Genomic DNA, 18,238 nt, shown 5'->3' with positions numbered 1-18,238 from the left:
CATTATATGATAAGATGAGAATATCTTATGAATGATCATGCTCAAATTCTAGAAATATAAGAAAAACTGTGTAATAATATTAGTATTAAAATAGCATTATGATGCAAGGGAGCAAACTTTTTCTGCATCTACCACTGCAAGGTGTCTAGCTGCTAAACTCTGAAGAACACATCTTCTAAACCATTCTTTATAGGGATAATTCTAAGCACTATTCAAGCTAGTCACCCTTCTAGAGAAGGTGCAAAACTTCTCTAGAAGTGATACAGCAGACTCTTGATTTACGAGGATTGGATTAACCGGGACACTGAAAGACTCCAAATTAAAAAAAAAAAAAAAAAACCAACAGATGTTTTGCAAGTCATAAATAAGAGACAAGAAGCAGCATTGTAAGTCTCCATTGAGAGATTAGTGTGCCTATTATCTTGCAACCCCTGCTGTCTTCACACCTGCTGCTCAAAAAAAGTAAGAGACCAAATGTTTAGTTTAGTGCGTCGCGTCGATTGTTGTGTTCTGCAAAAGGACAAATTTTGTTTCATGATTTATGTCAGGGATGTCCGATTTTTTTTTTTTATAGTAACAATTTTTTTTTTTTTTTTTGCTTAGAAATCACAAAAATGATTGGCAAACGCAAGAGTTGTGCTTTCAATTAAACAAAAGCTTGAAATTATTCAAAAGTTTGAAAATGGTACATCTGTTAGATCTCTAAGGAACCATTATAATTTTGGTGACTAAACCATATGCAACATTGTAAAAAATAAAGGAAGCTATTAGATTTAAAATTGACATCATAAAAAATAAAGGGAAGCATCGTATTGGTGACGCAGTAGTGCATGGTAAGTTTTCTTGTTTTTTTATACGTCAGCATACTTTTTGCGTAGGTTGCTGAAAATATTTCAATACAGTATGTCCCCGACATAAGTAGCTTCGGCCTTACATTACATTATTTACATTTTTTTTTATATGACTGAAGATTTCAGTGAAGGGGAACTCATTCCACCATAATAACGTAAAAACCCACAGAATTCCAACTATTGGTATTATCGCAAATGCAACAGGATCGAGTTTACTACCCATTTATAATAGATTGCATTAACAGAAAAGCCCAATAACCCATAAAGTGCAAATTGTTTTTAGTGTTTTATGGTAGTAACCTCCAGAAATGAGCTTTAGTAAAATGTGAGCTCGTGTGGGGTGATAGTGTGTTTCCATTATAATTTTGGTGACCAAACCATATGCAACATTGTAAAAAATAAAGGGAAGCTATTAGATTTAAAATTGACATCATAAAAAATAAAGGGAAGCATCGTAAACCTGTGAAGTTCTTTTCAGAAAATTTTATTTTGACTGTTATCATGATTTTGACTAGGAGAATAAGTGACAGTGGTACTAGTAAATCTATCAAGAAAAGGAAAGCAATCGAGTTGGATCAGAAAATTAAAATAATAACGATGTATGAAAATAATGATTTTGATGAATTTGAGGTATTGCTCAAAACATCAAAGGCAGATATTGTTGGGATATCAGAGACGTGGTGTCACACAGATATAAGGGATGCAGAACTGGAATTTGGGGAGTACAACGTCTACAGAAAGGATAGACAGGATAGGAAGGGGAAGGGGTTATGCTATTAGTTAAGAAACACATAAAAACCAAGGAAGTGAAGCCAGTCGAAATCGCTGGACAGTGCAGTGTTGAGTCAGTTTGGTGTGACATAAGCATCGGGAGATCAAAATTGAGAGTAGGAGTGTGCTATAGGCCTAATGACTCTGATGAGTATAATAAGAAACTGTACAGGGAAAGAGTGGGCCAGTAAATCAGAGAGTCTTATAATGGGAGATTTTAATTTCCCAGATATTGACTGGAATTTGGGGGCTGGTCACTCGCACACTAGCAGGGCTTTTGTGGATTTATTGGATGATTGTTTTCTACATCAGTATGTTCGGGAGGCAACTAGAGGGAGTAATACTCTTGATTTGATTATCAGCAGTGATTCTTCATGCATTAAGAATCTGCAGATAAATGAACCACTAGGTGGCAGTGATCGCAGTGTGCTGAAGTGGGATTTACTCAAAGAGGTAACTACCATTAGGGGTAAAGGGAAGGGTTATTGCTTCCGTAAAGGCGACTACAATGGACTGAGACAGTATTTAAATTCTATACAGTGGGACCAACTGATGATGTTACCAACAGCAAATTCAAAATGGGAAGCATTCAAAGAACTTATCTTGGAAGCTACTAGGCTTTACATACCAACTAAGAAATATTGTTCAAGGTTTAGGCCAAAATGGATGTCAGATGAACTAATGAGGCATATGGCAGAGAAGAAAAATGCATGGGATACTTACAAATTAACACATGACACAGAAGCCTATGATAGATACAAGTTGATATGCAACCAAGTTACAAAGGAGGTTAGGCAGGCGAAGGCAGATTACGAGAAATCCTTGGCAAGGGATGCAAAGAAAAACAGCAAAGAGTTCTTTACTTATGTAAACTCTAGACGGAAGGGGATGAATCAGATTGGTCCACTTGATATTGATGGGTCAACTGTTGATGATCCTGCTCAGGTAGCTAACAAACTAAATGAATATTTTGCATCGACATTCACACACGAGGAGTTATTCAGCGAGGGGAATGCCAGAGGTGTATTCAACTCTAGCAGTAAGCTACAGAATCTTGAAATAACTGTGAGTAAAGTGGAGGAGAAAATGTTGAAGATAAACACAAGAAAGGCACCCGGGGTGGATGGGATCTATCCACCCCGGGTGCCTTTCATCCTTTAATATAGTTATATTAAAGGAGGCAGCAAAGGAAGTAAGCAAACCCTTAGCCATAATTATGAGAGCTTCCTTGGACTCAGGGGAGATACCCATAGACTGGAAATGTGCAAATGTGACCCCAATTCACAAAGGAGGATCAAAGGCTGACACAAGTAATTATAGACCTGTGAGCTTAACTTCTGTTCCAGGAAAATTAATGGAGGCACTGGTTAAAGAAGCACTGCAGGATCATTTAGACAAGACTTCAGTTATAGCTCGGACACAGCATGGTTTTGTTAAGGGGAAGTCTTGCCTGACCAATTTGATTGGATATTATGATGCAGTCACAAAAGAACTGGATGCAGGGAATAACTTTGATATTATATACTTGGATCTTAGAAAGGCTTTTGATACTGTTGCACATGGAAGACTGCTACACAAATTGGAGCAGTGTGACATTGGAGGCAAATTGCTGCTATGGGTAAAGGGGTGGTTGAGGGGGAGAAGACAGAGAGTGGTAATCAATGGACACTGCTCATCGTGGACTAATGTTATTAGTGGAGTCCCTCAGGGCTCAGTGTTGGGTCCATTATTGTTTTCTGTATTTATAAATGATATTGATGATGGTATATCAAGCTTAATGTCCAAGTTTGCAGACGATACAAAGATTGGCAGGGTTGTCAAGGACACTACTGACACTATGCTGCTGCAACAGGATCTGGAAAGGTTGAGCAGATGGGCTGAGAGGTGGCAAATGAAGTTTAACATTGACAAATGTAAAGTACTACATATGGGAAACAGCAACCCCAGAGCAACATATCAACTCTGTGGTACTACACTGACAGTGGTAGAGAATGAAAGGGACTTGGGGGTGGTTGTGCAGGCAGATATGAAGTTCTCTGAGCAGTGCAGACGGGCTGCAAGAGTAGCTCATGGAGTATTGTCAATGATATACAGGAATTTTTCCAGCAGGGATAAGGAGGTGATTATTCCCTTGTATAAGGCAATGGTCAGGCCACACCTAGAGTACTGTATACAGGTCTGGAGGCCTAATTTCAAGAAGGATGTAGAGCTGCTGGAACGAGTACAGAGAAGGGCAACAAGATTAGTGAATGGAACAAAGGGGTGCTCTTACAAAGAAAGGCTTAAATTTTGCAAATTACAGTGTCTGGAGACTAGGGCACCAACGAGGTGATCTGATAGAGGTGTATAAAGCCTTGAATGGTTTGAGCATGCTCAATGCTAATGGGATTCTTCCTCTAGCTCAGAATAATCACCTGAGAGGGCATAAATTCAAATTGAGGAAAGACAGATGTAGGATAGACGTGCGGAAATTTGCCTTTAGCCAGCGGGTGGTTGGTTGGTGGAACAGACTTCCATCCCTTGTAGTGGAGGTTGATAGCCTAAATAAGTTTAAGGCTCAGCTGGACAGATATTTTGAACGAACAGAGAAGTGAAGTGGAAGTGGGTTTTTTTTTTTTTTTTTTTTTTGGCTGATGCTGCATAAGCTTGCTTTCTTGCATCAAATGCCTCTACTAATGCTAATGCTAAAATAGCCAAACAAGTATCGCACGGAATTCAGATTTGTCAGTGGCAATGGTAAAGACAAAGGAGAAAGACAGAATACGAGAAACGGTGAATCGATTGGCACCAATGAAGTCAACTATAATAATCAGAGTTACAAAATACATAACAGGTTTTACAGTATAATAACATGCATTTTTTCTTCCTTTTATGTTTTTCTTTTCTTATGTGCCACTCTGGCTACTTCACCGCTGTCCCCAGATAAAGTTTTTAATTGAACTAATTAAAAATATAACTATTTTTCTTCATTCTTCTGAGGATATTACGTAGTTTTTGTAATTTTGCATATCAGGGATAGAGTAGCAATATTTTATTAGTCATTTCAAAGTTACGTAAAACTCGACTTACATAAGAAGTCCTGGAACATATCTCTTACGTATGTTGGAGACATTGTATTTTTGGATTAACTGGGAAATCGATTATCCGGAAATTTTTTTTTTTTTTTTACCATCTATCCCGGAAAATTGAGTCCACTGTATAATATTTCTTTAGATAAGTCCTCCAGACCTAGACACAATTTTCCCAGTGCAGTCAGCACTGTAATAGCAATAGTATTTGCCATATAGTGCAAGCCACAGGCTTTTGCTGCACTGGATAAAAAAAAAAAAAAAAAGATAAAAAAATACAAATTATATGGTTTCCTCTTCACACAGGTAACTATCCAGCTGACCTTTGAATTTATTCAAACTGTCAGCCTCAACTATCTGTGAGGGCAACTTGCTCCAACAATCAACACCTCACTGGCTAAAACAAAAACTTCCTACAATATAATCTAAACCTCAACCCCTGTAATTTGAATTTATGACCACTAGTTCTTGAATTCTTCAATTCAAGATTCAACTTCATTCATTTTACTAATCTCTCCCTGAGCCTTATAAACCTCAATCAGGTAATCTCTGAGCTGCCTGGTTGGCAAGATCTGTAGGCCACATAACTGGAGTCTTTTCTCATATGGTCATCCTTCTGCCGATCTCACCATTTGAGTTGCTCGTCTTTGGACCCCTTCAAGAAGCTCAATGTCTTTTTTCAGATGAAGTCCCCATACTAGAATACAGTATTCCAAATATGGTCTTACAATTGCCTTATACAGTAGAATTATGACCTCTCTATCTCTATAGGATAATGTTCGATAAATCATTGATCACCGACACCGTGGGCTTTCACAACCTTGTGCTTCCTGTTATCCATCTAAGGATTTTTCCTGTAATTGCAATGTGTTCCAGCTTATAAAGTTTCTACTCATGTGGGACTGAGTCAAATGCCTTGCTGAAATCTAAATAAAATGTCGAAATTATTTCCTAAATCCAGCTCGTGAGTGACCCTGTCAAAATAGCTAACCAGATTTGTTAAATATGATTTTCCCTTTTCAAAACCATGCTGCATATCCTTCAGAATTCCATTTCTATCTAAATGATCCTAAATTCCATCCTTGTTCATTGCCTCCATGATTTTCCCTACTACTGAAGTTAGACTAACAGGTTGATAATTTCCCACCACACTCTTAGTAACGCCCTTATGTATTGGAGATGCATTGGCACTTTTCCAATCCAACAGAATCTCTCCTGAGCCAGTAACGCTCTCATAATTAGCCTCAATGGTTCAATGCACTCACCTGCCACTTCCGTCAAAATTATTGGGTATATGCTATCAACCCCAGGAGCTTACTCGCTTGTAGGCTTGAAAGTTTTTTCATTAAAAAATTATGTGAAATTTCAATATTATTAATTACATATTTTCAACTTCACTCCCATAATTTCTCATTGACATAAAGAGTTTTTCTTTTGTAAATAATGATGCAAAATAACTAGAGTTCATCTGCAACATCAGCTAGGGTATCTAATACTATTCCACTTCCATTACATAAGGGTCCAATCTGGTTTGTCCTTATTTTCTTTGCATTTATATATGTGAAAAATTCCTTCACATATAAATTGCAAAGTACCGGGTGGTTATAAAATAAGTTTCCCTATTCAGGAGATCCTATTGTCAAAAGGTTCAAGTTAGTACTGTGAAAAATCGGTGGGTATGTCATTATTATTATTATTAGCCATATGGTGCAAGGAAGCCTGAGGCTTATGCTGCACCAGCCAAAAAAAATTTCTGAATTACCCCGAGAGAGAGAGAGAGAGAGAGAGAGAGAGAGAGAGAGAGAGAGAGAGAGAGAGAGAGAGAGAGAGAGAGAGAGAGAGAGAGAGAGAGAGAGAGAGAGAGAGAGAGGGCGTGTGCAAGACAGAAGTAGAAGGGAATCACCAAGAAAGAGAAGAATGATGATATCCAGCTCAGGACCCTGGGTGTGCCAAGCCCATACTCACCATATGTGAGCCCCTGCCGTTTAGGGTGTGGGGAAGCGATTTGTAATAGAAAAAAAATTAGTTCAATTTTTTGCCACCAGGGAAAAAACAGCACTGCACATATGTAAAAGTTGCCGTTTATTTCGAGAGCCGCTGCCTATGCAAATGACATCCTGTTGGGTAAAAGCAGAAAGGCCAATGCCACCGTCAATAACCATTATGGCTCTTACAAAAAATGAATGTGCTCTTTTAGTAAAACTGTTCTATCAGAATAATAGTAACGCTAATGCAGCAACTATGTGGATAACAGAAACTTAAAGGTTTACATAAAGGACCTTTGACATCAGTGGGGCTTCAAAAACTAATAAATAAATTTGAAGCGACCGGTGAGTTAGGTGTAAATCCAGGCAGGGGATGACCATATATCAGAATGGAGGTGGTGGATGAAGTGGCAGTTGCAATGGTCAGAATGCAAAACACTACCAGTCAGTAGTGCCAGAGGTGTGTCAAGAGACTTGAACCTTCCTTGGTCTACTGTACGTAAAGTGCTTTGAATAATTTTATTCTGGTTCCCATACAAGATTCACATAGTGCAAGAACTAAAGTCTTGTAATCAGCAACAACAAATAGACTTTGCTCTACAATTTCTGGCTCATGTGGAACTTGATGATACATGGGCTCGAATGATCTTGTGGTTGTGGGCTGATGAGGCACATTTCACCCTTCATGAGGCTGTAAATGCACAAAATTCCCAAATATGGGGAACTTCTCGTCCATCTGCTGTGCACGAAAGACCACTACAAAGTCCATAAGTTACAGTATGATGTGAATTCATAGCAGAGTTTATAATCGGACCATTTTTCTTTGAAGAGTCTATACCTCATGGCCCCGTAAGGTGTATGCAAGAAAGGCAATGCTTGGAGACCGTAGTGTTCGTGCAAGATGGTGCCCCTCCCAATGTTGGGGAGGAGCACCATCCAAATACTGAACTGCTCCATTCAAACATTTGGAAATGTTTGGATTATTAAAACAATCCAGCATATATCAAGCTTTCTAAAAATAAGTACGAAATGATATCACTTTTTAGTACAATACTAGCCAGAGTATAGTACAGTACAAATTATAACTTCCTCTCTTCCCATTCATTCTATAAACAAATGGGGGGAAAGAGAGGGTCATGTCTGACCACCTCTGTTGCATCTTTAACTGACTGCATTAAATTTCTAAGTTTTCTTAACCTATTTTTAGAATTTCATATTTATAGTACTCAGTACTTTTTGATTCAAAAATTATAATCATAGTACATTTTAATGCAAAAATTAAAGTGCATGCAATGATGAGATTATCAGTATCAACAAAAGATGGAGTAGGACTGCTTTTGCAGAAACAGCCAGATGACATTAGGACATGTTCAAAGTGTATTTTACTTTACGAAATCTGCTTTCTTTCTTTCTTTCTTTCTTAAATTTGATCATTTAAAAGTTCAATAACAATACAGATTTAAAGGATTTAAAAAAAAAAAAAAAAAAAAAAAAATCAGAAAACAGCTTACATATAACATCCAGATTGATGTAAAAAGAAAACTCTGCTGTCAGTTTGTCATCGCTGGCAAAAGCACATATACATGCATAGAAATGTACACACCTTTTCTGTGTATCATCTTTGGGCGATCCTGATTTGGAAGTCTGAAAAATATAAAACATAGCAAGCAATTACTAAAACTGAATTTCTTTATATGAAATAAATGACCTTAATAAAGACAGAAATCTAACTTACATTTTTATGTTTAATTTAATTAATATAGTGATATTGTGAGATGAAGCCTATTTATTAGTAGTATATCCTTGAACCGAAGTAAGTTTCATCACACAATATGATTGATTCTATTTATTAAATTAAACATATAATTACAAACTAGTAGAGGATAGAAAACAAAATTAGTTTACCTTATTTTAAAAACTTACTTATACAGTCCATTCCGGTTATTTGGGACACATCGGGACTAGTTCATTTTGGCCTGATTAAGCAGCTGTCCCAATTATCCGAAGTTTCACGTAAATAGTTAAAAATGCAATGTACCCCCCCCCTTTCACACAATTGGTTCACTGTACAACGAAATCACGTTACGACGAACTCAACACAGTAAAGTACCGTTCACTATACGATGTGCAGTAAGTGCCGATCATTGTGATCACATTTGTGAATTGGATTTTAAGTCTATTAAACAGCGATTCTAATTAGCGAAAATAGGAGGAATATTATCCACAGACTATAAAGGCAAAGATATATTAAGCACAAATTTACCCTTTATTACCTTCCCAATTAAAAAATTAAATGATACGTGAAAATCGGAAGAATATAATCGTGATAATCGGAATAATTAATATGTACTGTACATACGAACTAGTTGACATTTCTGTTCACTGACATTTGTGGGTGGGGTTAAAATTTAAAACAGTAAAAAGATAAGCAATCAATAACAAAGAACACTGAACACACAAATTGCAAGTAACACAATATGCGCAAGTGAGAATGGAGTAACGAGTAACAAAGCTTTAAAAATAGGAATGAAGAGAAGATTCTGAAAATTAATTTTTTTATATGATTGAAGATTTCATGGAAGTGTAAACACATTTCACCATAATAACCCACAGAATTCCAGCTGTCGGTGTTATTGCAAATTCAGTAAGATCGAGTTTACTGTCCGTTTATGATAGATTTCACTAACAGAAAAGCCCAATAAACAGGTGACTGCTAATTGTTTTTATTGATTTATGGTTGTGACCTCCAGAATTTCGACCGAACCATGTGGTACTGTCGGAGACAATCGTAGGGTAATCTCCAGTGCTGCGGTCTCCTGCCCCGATTAAATGGCATGCTGTCCCAATTAAGGGAAGTAAACCCTGGCTTTTTTTAAAATTGGTTTCTGTTTTTTAAGAATTGCAAGAATATTTGCTGATGCTATCGAGGCAGTGTTAGGTGGGTCGGAAAACTGCTAGCTTGGGGGGAGACAAAGACCAATAGATTGACAGTAGCCACTGGCAGAGGTGAAAGAGATTCTTGCACTGCTTCTATTAGAATGAGCAGAAGCCTGAAAAACAAGATGCATGGTATTTCAGAGACTGCTGGGAGCCATTGCGGTACAAGTAAACACATGGGTTGTGTTAGGGTAGCTAAGAATAGAAACAGGTGCAGGTATACTTGCGTGTACACCAATGCTAGGAGTTTAGTAAATAAATTTGATGAATTTGAGGTATTGCTCAAAACATCGAAGGCAGATATTGTTGGGATATCAGAGACGTGGTGTCACACAGATATAAGGGATGCGGAACTGCAATTTGGGGAGTACAACGTCTACAGAAAGGATAGACAGGATAGGAAGGGGGGAGGTGTTATGCTATTAGTTAAGAAACACATAAAAACCAAGGAAGTGAAGCCAGTCGACATCGCTGGACAGTGCAGTGTGGAGTCAGTTTGGTGTGACATAAACATTGGGAGATCAAAATTGAGAGTAGGAGTGTGCTATAGGCCTAATGACTCTGATGAGTATAATAAGGAACTGTACAGGAAAATTGAGTGGGCCAGTAAATCAGAGTGTCTTATAATGGGAGATTTTAATTTCCCAGATATTGACTGGAATTTGGGGGCTGGATACTCACACACTAGCAGGGCTTTTGTGGATTTATTGGATGATTGTTTTCTACATCAGCATGTTCGGGAGGCAACTAGAGGGAGTAATACTCTTGATTTGATTATCAGCAGTGATTCTTCATGCATTAAGAATCTGCAGATAAATGAACCACTAGGTGGCAGTGATCACAGTGTGCTGAAGTGGGATTTACTCAAAGAGGTAACTACCATTAGGGGTAAAGGGAAGGGTTATTGCTTCCGTAAAGGCGACTACGATGGACTGAGACAGTATTTAAATTCTATACAGTGGGACCAACTGATGATGTTACCAACAGCAAATTCAAAATGGGAAGCATTCAAAGAACTTATCTTGGAAGCTACTAGGCTTTACATACCAACTAAGAAATATTGTTCAAGGTTTAGGCCAAAATGGATGTCAGATGAACTAATGAGGCATATGGCAGAGAAGAAAAATGCATGGGATACTTACAAATTAACACATGACACAGAAGCCTATGATAGATACAAGTTGATATGCAACCAAGTTACAAAGGAGGTTAGGCAGGCGAAGGCAGATTACGAGAAATCCTTGGCAAGGGATGCAAAGAAAAACAGCAAAGAGTTCTTTACTTATGTAAACTCTAGAAGGAAAGGGATGAATCAGATTGGTCCACTTGATATTGATGGGTCAAATGTTGATGATCCTGCTCAGGTAGCTAACAAACTAAATGAATATTTTGCATCGACATTCACACATGAGGAGTTATTCAGCGAGGGGAATGCCAGAGGTGTATTCAACTCTAGCAGTAAGTTACAGAATCTTGAAATAACTGTGAGTAAAGTGGAGGAGAAACTGTTGAAGATAAACACAAGAAAGGCACCCGGGGTGGATGGGATCTATCCAGTTATATTAAAGGAGGCAGCAAAGGAAGTAAGCAAACCCTTAGCCATAATTATGAGAGCTTCCTTGGACTCAGGGGAGGTACCCATAGACTGGAAATGTGCAAATGTGACCCCAATTCACAAAGGAGGATCAAAGGCTGACACAAGTAATTATAGACCTGTGAGCTTAACTTCTGTTCCAGGAAAATTAATGGAGGCACTGGTTAAAGAAGCACTGCAGGATCATTTAGACAAGACTTCATTTATAGCTCAGACACAGCATGGTTTTGTTAAGGGGAAGTCTTGCCTGACCAACTTGATTGGATACTATGATGCAGTCACAAAAGAACTGGATGCAGGGAATAACTTTGATATTATACACTTGGATCTTAGAAAGGCTTTTGATACTGTTGCACATGGAAGACTGCTACACAAATTGGAGCAGTGTGACATTGGAGGCAAATTGCTGCTATGGATAAAGGGGTGGTTGAGGGGGAGAAGACAGAGAGTGGTAATCAATGGACACTGCTCATCGTGGACTGATGTTATCAGTGGAGTCCCTCAGGGCTCAGTGTTGGGTCCATTATTGTTTTCTGTATTTATAAATGACATTGATGATGGTATATCGGGATTAATGTCCAAGTTTGCAGACGATACAAAGGTTGGCAGGGTTGTCAAGGACACTACTGACACTATGCTGCTGCAACAGGATCTGGAAAGGTTGAGCAGATGGGCTGAGAGGTGGCAAATGAAGTTTAACATTGACAAATGTAAAGTACTACACATGAGAAACAGCAACCCCAGAGCAACGTATCAACTCTGTGGTACAACACTGACAGTGGTAGAGAATGAAAGGGACTTGGGGGTGGTTGTGCAGGCAGATATGAAGTTCTCTGAGCAGTGCAGACGGGCTGCAAGAGTAGCTCATGGAGTATTGTCAATGATATACAGGAATTTTTCCAGCAGGGATAAGGAGGTGATTATTCCATTGTATAAGGCGATGGTCAGGCCACACCTAGAGTACTGTATACAGGTCTGGAGGCCTCATTTCAAGAAGGATGTAGAGCTGCTGGAACGAGTACAGAGAAGGGCAACAAGATTAGTGAATGGAACAAAGGGGTGCTCTTACGAAGAAAGGCTTAAGTTTTGCAAATTACAGTGTCTGGAGACTAGGCACCAGCGAGGTGATCTGATAGAGGTGTATAAAGCCTTGAATGGTTTAAGCATGCTCAATGCTGATGGGATTCTTCCTCTAGCTCAGAATAATCACCTGAGAGGGCATACATTCAAATTGAGGAAAGACAGATGTAGGATAGACGTGCGGAAATTTGCCTTTAGCCAGCGGGTGGTTGGTTGGTGGAACAGACTTCCATCCCTTGTGGTGGAGGTTGAAAGCCTAAATAAGTTTAAGGCTCAGCTGGACAGGTATTTTGAACGAACAGAGGGGTGAAGTGGAAGTGGTTTTTTTTTTTTTTTTTTGGCTGATGCTGCATAAGCTTGCTTTCTTGCATCAAATGCCTCTACTAATGCTAATGCTAAAGATTTGCCCCAAATAAATGGCTGCCCCAATTAACCGGTGGTGCAAATAACCGGAATCCACTGTACTAATACAAGCACAATCACAAGAATGCTGGACAATTGCCTCATATACATGTGATTTCTATTTAGTTGAGACAACATATTTCAACAAAGTATGTTTTTACATTTCATAATCTTTATTCTTTATTATATATATAATAATTATACAGGGTGTCTCAAAAATATTGGTACAAACGTTTAGGGGAGGTAGGTAACATCTAAAGGAATGTGAATCGCATAGGAACCCATAATCGGAAACGTCACGGGAAAGTAGTAGCAGAGGCACAAGAAGCAGAAATGACACAAGACAGTAATTAGTGGCAAACATTTATTTGACATAATATTACAACAGATGCTCGAAGGTTCCACCATGAGACATGATGCATGCATGACACCGATGCAGCATGGATTGGCAGACACGGTCGAACACACTTGGAGTTTCTTTGACAGTAGCAGCGGCGCAGACGAGTCTCACCACGAGATCCATTTCCGTCTCCACAGGCGATTCATACACAATAGATTTGAGGGCCCCCCTCCCCACACAGAAAGAAATCAAGGCTTGATATATCAGGTGAGCATGGGGGCCAGGCAACGGGTCCACCACGGCCAATCCGTCGACGTCCAAAATATCTGTTCAAATGGTCACGAACACACCTTCCATAATGGGGAGGCGCCCCGTCATGTTGAAACCAAATGTTGCGTCTCACATTTGCTGGAACATTGTCAAGTAACCCTGGTAGAACTTGTTCAAGAAAGATCTGATATTTAGCGGAGTTCATGCGGGATGGTAACAGGTATGGGCCAACTAAGCAGTCACCGACCATACCTGCCCACACATTTTTGCGAAGCGATGTTGTGCCACATGGGGGCGCACACCGTGTGGGTTGTTGTGAGCCCACACATGAGCATTGTGCTGATTGAATAAGCCCTCCCGAGTGAAATAAGCCTCATCCGTGACCAAAACATAGGCTGGAAAATTCAAGTCTTGAACACTTTCTTGGAGAAACCACTGCGCAAAAGCCACATGTGCAGAATAATCTTGGGGGAGCAGTAACTAAACCCTTTGGAGATGAAAGGGGTGTAAGGAATCTTCGTGCCAGACATGCTGTACACTGCAATGAGACACTCCTAAGGCAGAGGCAACGGCACGTGTGCTGGTAGTAGGATTATTCTAGACGGCATTCAACACACTTTCTTCCATGGTGGGAGTTTGCGTCGAACGTGTTCTGCCCACACTATTCTTGTTACCTCTAAATGACCCATAATTGCACAAATTTTGATGCACACACACGCAAACAAACGGTGGTCCGATACATGTCTGCTTGGGAAGCGTTCTCCATAAATTCGTTGAGTGGCTCATCCATTACCCTCTGCTAATCCATACACTAGGTGCATGTCTGCCAGCTCACAGTTCGTATATCGATGCATGCTCTTCATGCGGCGACTACTGCTTGAATGAGTAAACCAGAAATTTTCCCTCTCGCAAACTGATGAACAGTGTCGTGTACCAACTTACGGTGACGTTTCCGGTTATGGGTTCCTGTGCGATTCACATTCCTTTAGATGTTACTTACCTCTCCTAAACATTTGTACCAATATTTTTGAGACACCCTGTATATATTATTTATATATACCGTATTTCCCCATGTATAAGACGCACCTTAATTTTGGGGCTCGAAATTTGAAAAAAAAATGTATTTCATAAAGTTATTGAACTCTCAAGTTTTATTCATCATAAAATTCGTACAACTCATCACTGTCAAAACTCCCATCCATTAGCTTGTCCTCATCTGTGTCTGATGACAAATCACTGTCTTCATATATTGCCTCGTCCTCAGTTCCATCTATGGCATTTGAAATGCTACACTTCTTAAATGACTTGACAACGATCTCAATCTTGATATTATCCCAGGGTCTTTTCACCCAGGTACAAACTTCTCCTATAGTTAGTTGGTTTCTTCATTCTTCCTGCTGGTGTCAAATTGTCCCCAGAAGACTTCATCCATTGGTTCCATTCGTCTCTCATGTCAGCTTTGAAGGGTTTGTTAATGCTGACATCAAGTGGTTGGAGCTGGGGTGTCAAGGTATGACAGCAAGTTTTGTTTTTTGCTCTGCAGCAATCTTCTTTGTATTTTTTGTTATGTGTGCCCTGAACTGATCAAGCACCAATAGGGCAGGTTTGCGTAAGAGCCCACTTGGTCTCCTGCTCCAAACTTTCTCAAACCAGATCTTCATCCCATCCTGATCCATCCAACCCTTGTCATGAACGTGGCCAATCACTCCTCAAGGAATGTCTTCTTTTGGCATTGTTTGGCATTTGAAAATCAGCATAGGAGGCAGCTTGGTTAGCTAGAACAACTGTATAATGGCTCTTTTCATGTCCACTTGTCTTCACAGTTACAGTTTTCACCCCCTTCTTATCAACAGTTCTGTTACTTGGGACATCAAATTAAATGGGGACTTCGTCCATATTTGCAATCTGTCCCAACTCAAACTGATGTGTTTTCCGATATTGAATGACAAAACAATGAAATTCAAGGACCTTCTGCTCATAGCTTTCAGGCATCTTTTGGGCAAGTCTGGTGCGTGTACACATGCTTAGTCCATTCTGTTTCATGAACCTGAAGCACCAGTTGTGTCCTCCTTTGAAATCAGTAACTTCTTTTTCATCAGAAATTCTTCTTGCCTCATGCTGAACCATCTTTGTGGACACAGGAATTCCAATTGCCCTTTGCTCCTCAATCTATATCTTCAATTCCCTCTCTAAATTAGGCCATTTTGCTGACTTGCCTCTCATGGCCTTCTGCCTTGGCGTTTTCAGTAGGGTTTCTTCTCTCAGTTGGAGGAGGACCAAACTTATGTTCAGCAGCACCATTTCCATTCACTTTTGCAAACTGGATCACTTTTAACTTGAATTCAGCACTGTGCGAAAATCTTTTCTGAGCCATTTCTGGGCAGAACGTGGCAAAACATAACCTAATATACCGGTAACAAGTGCGAAACAATAAGCGCAAAAGACAACAAGCGCGAAAGGCAAGTAAAAAAAATCTACAACCACTGTATAAGACGCACCCAGTTTTTAGACCCCAAATTTTTTGAAAAAAGGTGCGTCTTATACATGGGGAAATACGGTAAATATATATTTATTTATTAATTTTTGTTTTCTAACTTGATGAAAATCACAACATACCCTAATAATATGCAGATGCTCTCATTTCATTATCTCTCTAATATACAAATTTACTGTAACTGTAGAATGGCCTTCTAGCAGTGAGGCTGTGAAGGACTTGTACAACAATAGCATCCGTTTTTCCTTCGTACAATAAAAAGTATTTAAAGTTTGAAAGATCCATCTGCACACATCAGCCAAACCTGATCCAGAAATAGTTTTATACAATAAAGCAGCATTAAAGTGCGAGTGTAATATGGGTGTTTAATGTTAATATCAGAAATCAGAATATTTCAAAGGACTAAGCAAACATTAGGATTATTACTAGCAACACGATTCAAAAAAATCAAAGCTTATAACCTTTATCGGTTATAAGCTTTCAGAAACAGCACAAAAAAAAGAGAAAAAAAAGTAGGTTATTCCAACAATCAGTTACTCTCCAAATGAAAGCAAATTTTTTCATTTATATTTATGTCCCCTTGTGCATGTGTCATGTAACATCAGCATTTGGCTTACTTACCCTTTTAAAGCCTTATACACTTTAGACCACCACTCAGATGCCTAGCTTCTAGAGACTGCAATTTATAAATTGTTTTAATTATAAACAATTAATTTTTAATTATTTTACTGAATTTAAAACAGTGATCTGTTTTTATTATGATTTCATGTTAATCAATTTTCTAAACCCAATTAAAAATAATAAACAAAAATAAACTAGAGAAACCAATAATAATAAAGAAAGTTTTTGTCATATTTTTTTGAATTTTCAAGATCACTGATCCTCCAGATCAAAACCCAGTTCTCGCATGGCATCTGGCAGATGCAAAGTTAACATTTGTGTTATTGTCAGCTCTTTATGCTTAGCCAGCAAAAGTAAAGCTCTACGGCAAGATCAAACACCTATCGCTGGTATCTCACAGACATCAACGTGGGAATGGGAAGAAAGATAGAAATTTTTGCTTGACAGGGGTCTGTTATTCACCTCACCAAAAATTAATGTCTCATAATTTACAGTATATTGAAATGGAAACAAAAAATACTATACAGCAATACCCCACACAGCACTGATAATTGGTACCGAAACTGTTCTGTGTTATGTGAAACTGTGCTGATCGAGGTATAATTATATTGGGTTTTAATTGAATGTGTACCAGAGAAACAGTCTATAAACAAATTATAATAAATCTATAAACAATTTGTGCTTGATAGCCAATTAAAAGGATTTGAAATAAAAAAATATTGCAAAAATTTTATTAATGAAACAGGTAACATCATAAGAGATGAGAAAAAAGCTTTGTTTATTTAGATATTGCAATAATGAAGTCTGGTGACGTCATCTCTTCTTTTCTCTGCTTACAAATCTTTCTAGCATCGAATCCCATCTTATAAAATTTGCCGTATCTTGATGCTATGTTCAATATTCAGATATCCATTCATAATCGCCTCGCAGGCCATGTCAACTCCCCAAAAAACTTTCTCCAATTCTTCTATTGGAAATTCTTTTGGTGCCACTTCAATGTTATCCACTTTTGAATTGTTTTCCTCTTCTTCATATGCAGCTTGCTGTCAATTTCAAGGAGAGTTGCATCATCTGAGTCTTTTGCATGTGAGACAATGCAGCCACGTACATTGGCAGTGTCCAAAGTTTTGAATCCCAAGTCTTTTCCGATCTTCACAATGTCTTCGGCAATTGTCTGAACTTGTGATTCAAAATCAGTGGTGCCTCCATAGCCAGGTGGGCAGGAGCAGCAGTGCGTAGCACATGCTTCTTGACTAGACAGGGGCTCGAGCCCGTGGCCACAAAATACGGAGAATGAAATGACCACCGCATATCCCTGGAGCAATATGGCCTTAGTTGCTAATGTTCCTAAAAAAAAGCCCACATAACAAATAACAAAATAACAATCAAAACCAGTGAAATCGTTTGCCAAATGGGGCAAAATATGCTGCCAAACAGAATGCATGTTGTTGGCAGTGATTTCTAGCCAAGATGCAGATATATTTTCAATTGTATTTAAAGGGGTAAAAAATAAATTGTGAAATGAAATGTTTGAAAAGCTATCACGTCATCTTGTCAGGATGGAATTAAGAATACTGAACACTGTAGCATGTTGCGGCTGACTGCTTGAGGGGAGCTATTGGCACGTGTGCATGTGAGACAATAGAATTGACACCGCAGCATATATGTACACGTATCTAGGCTATGACAAATCAGCATATATGTAAAGTATGCGTCTAGGCTATTGAATGATTTTTAATACGTACAGTAAATTTTTGACTTAAACTTAATTGAAAACTGTGTTATAGCAAAACCCATGTTAAGCGAGGTATTGCTGTATAACCAG

General features: G+C 38.7%; 1 protein-coding gene across 4 annotated transcripts in view; it reads right to left on the bottom strand.

The window, feature by feature from the left end:
- LOC150083310 (uncharacterized protein C2orf42 homolog) overlaps nucleotides 1-18,238 on the bottom strand; it is a 191,033-nt gene that overhangs the window by 133,163 nt on the left and 39,632 nt on the right. For all 4 annotated transcript variants that reach the window (XM_090377168.1, XM_090377169.1, XM_090377167.1 and 1 more), the window contains exon 3: nucleotides 8,187-8,319. In XM_090377168.1, the coding sequence (XP_090233294.1) occupies nucleotides 8,187-8,319 (133 nt within the window). The remainder of the gene's footprint in view (nucleotides 1-8,186; nucleotides 8,320-18,238) is intronic.

This window comes from Mastigoproctus giganteus, chromosome 7 (genome assembly GCF_048544385.1).
Source record: "Mastigoproctus giganteus isolate SK-2022 chromosome 7, ASM4854438v1, whole genome shotgun sequence".
NCBI classification, from domain to species: Eukaryota; Metazoa; Arthropoda; class Arachnida; order Uropygi; family Thelyphonidae; genus Mastigoproctus; species Mastigoproctus giganteus.
This window is presented reverse-complemented; position numbering and strand designations above follow the sequence as displayed.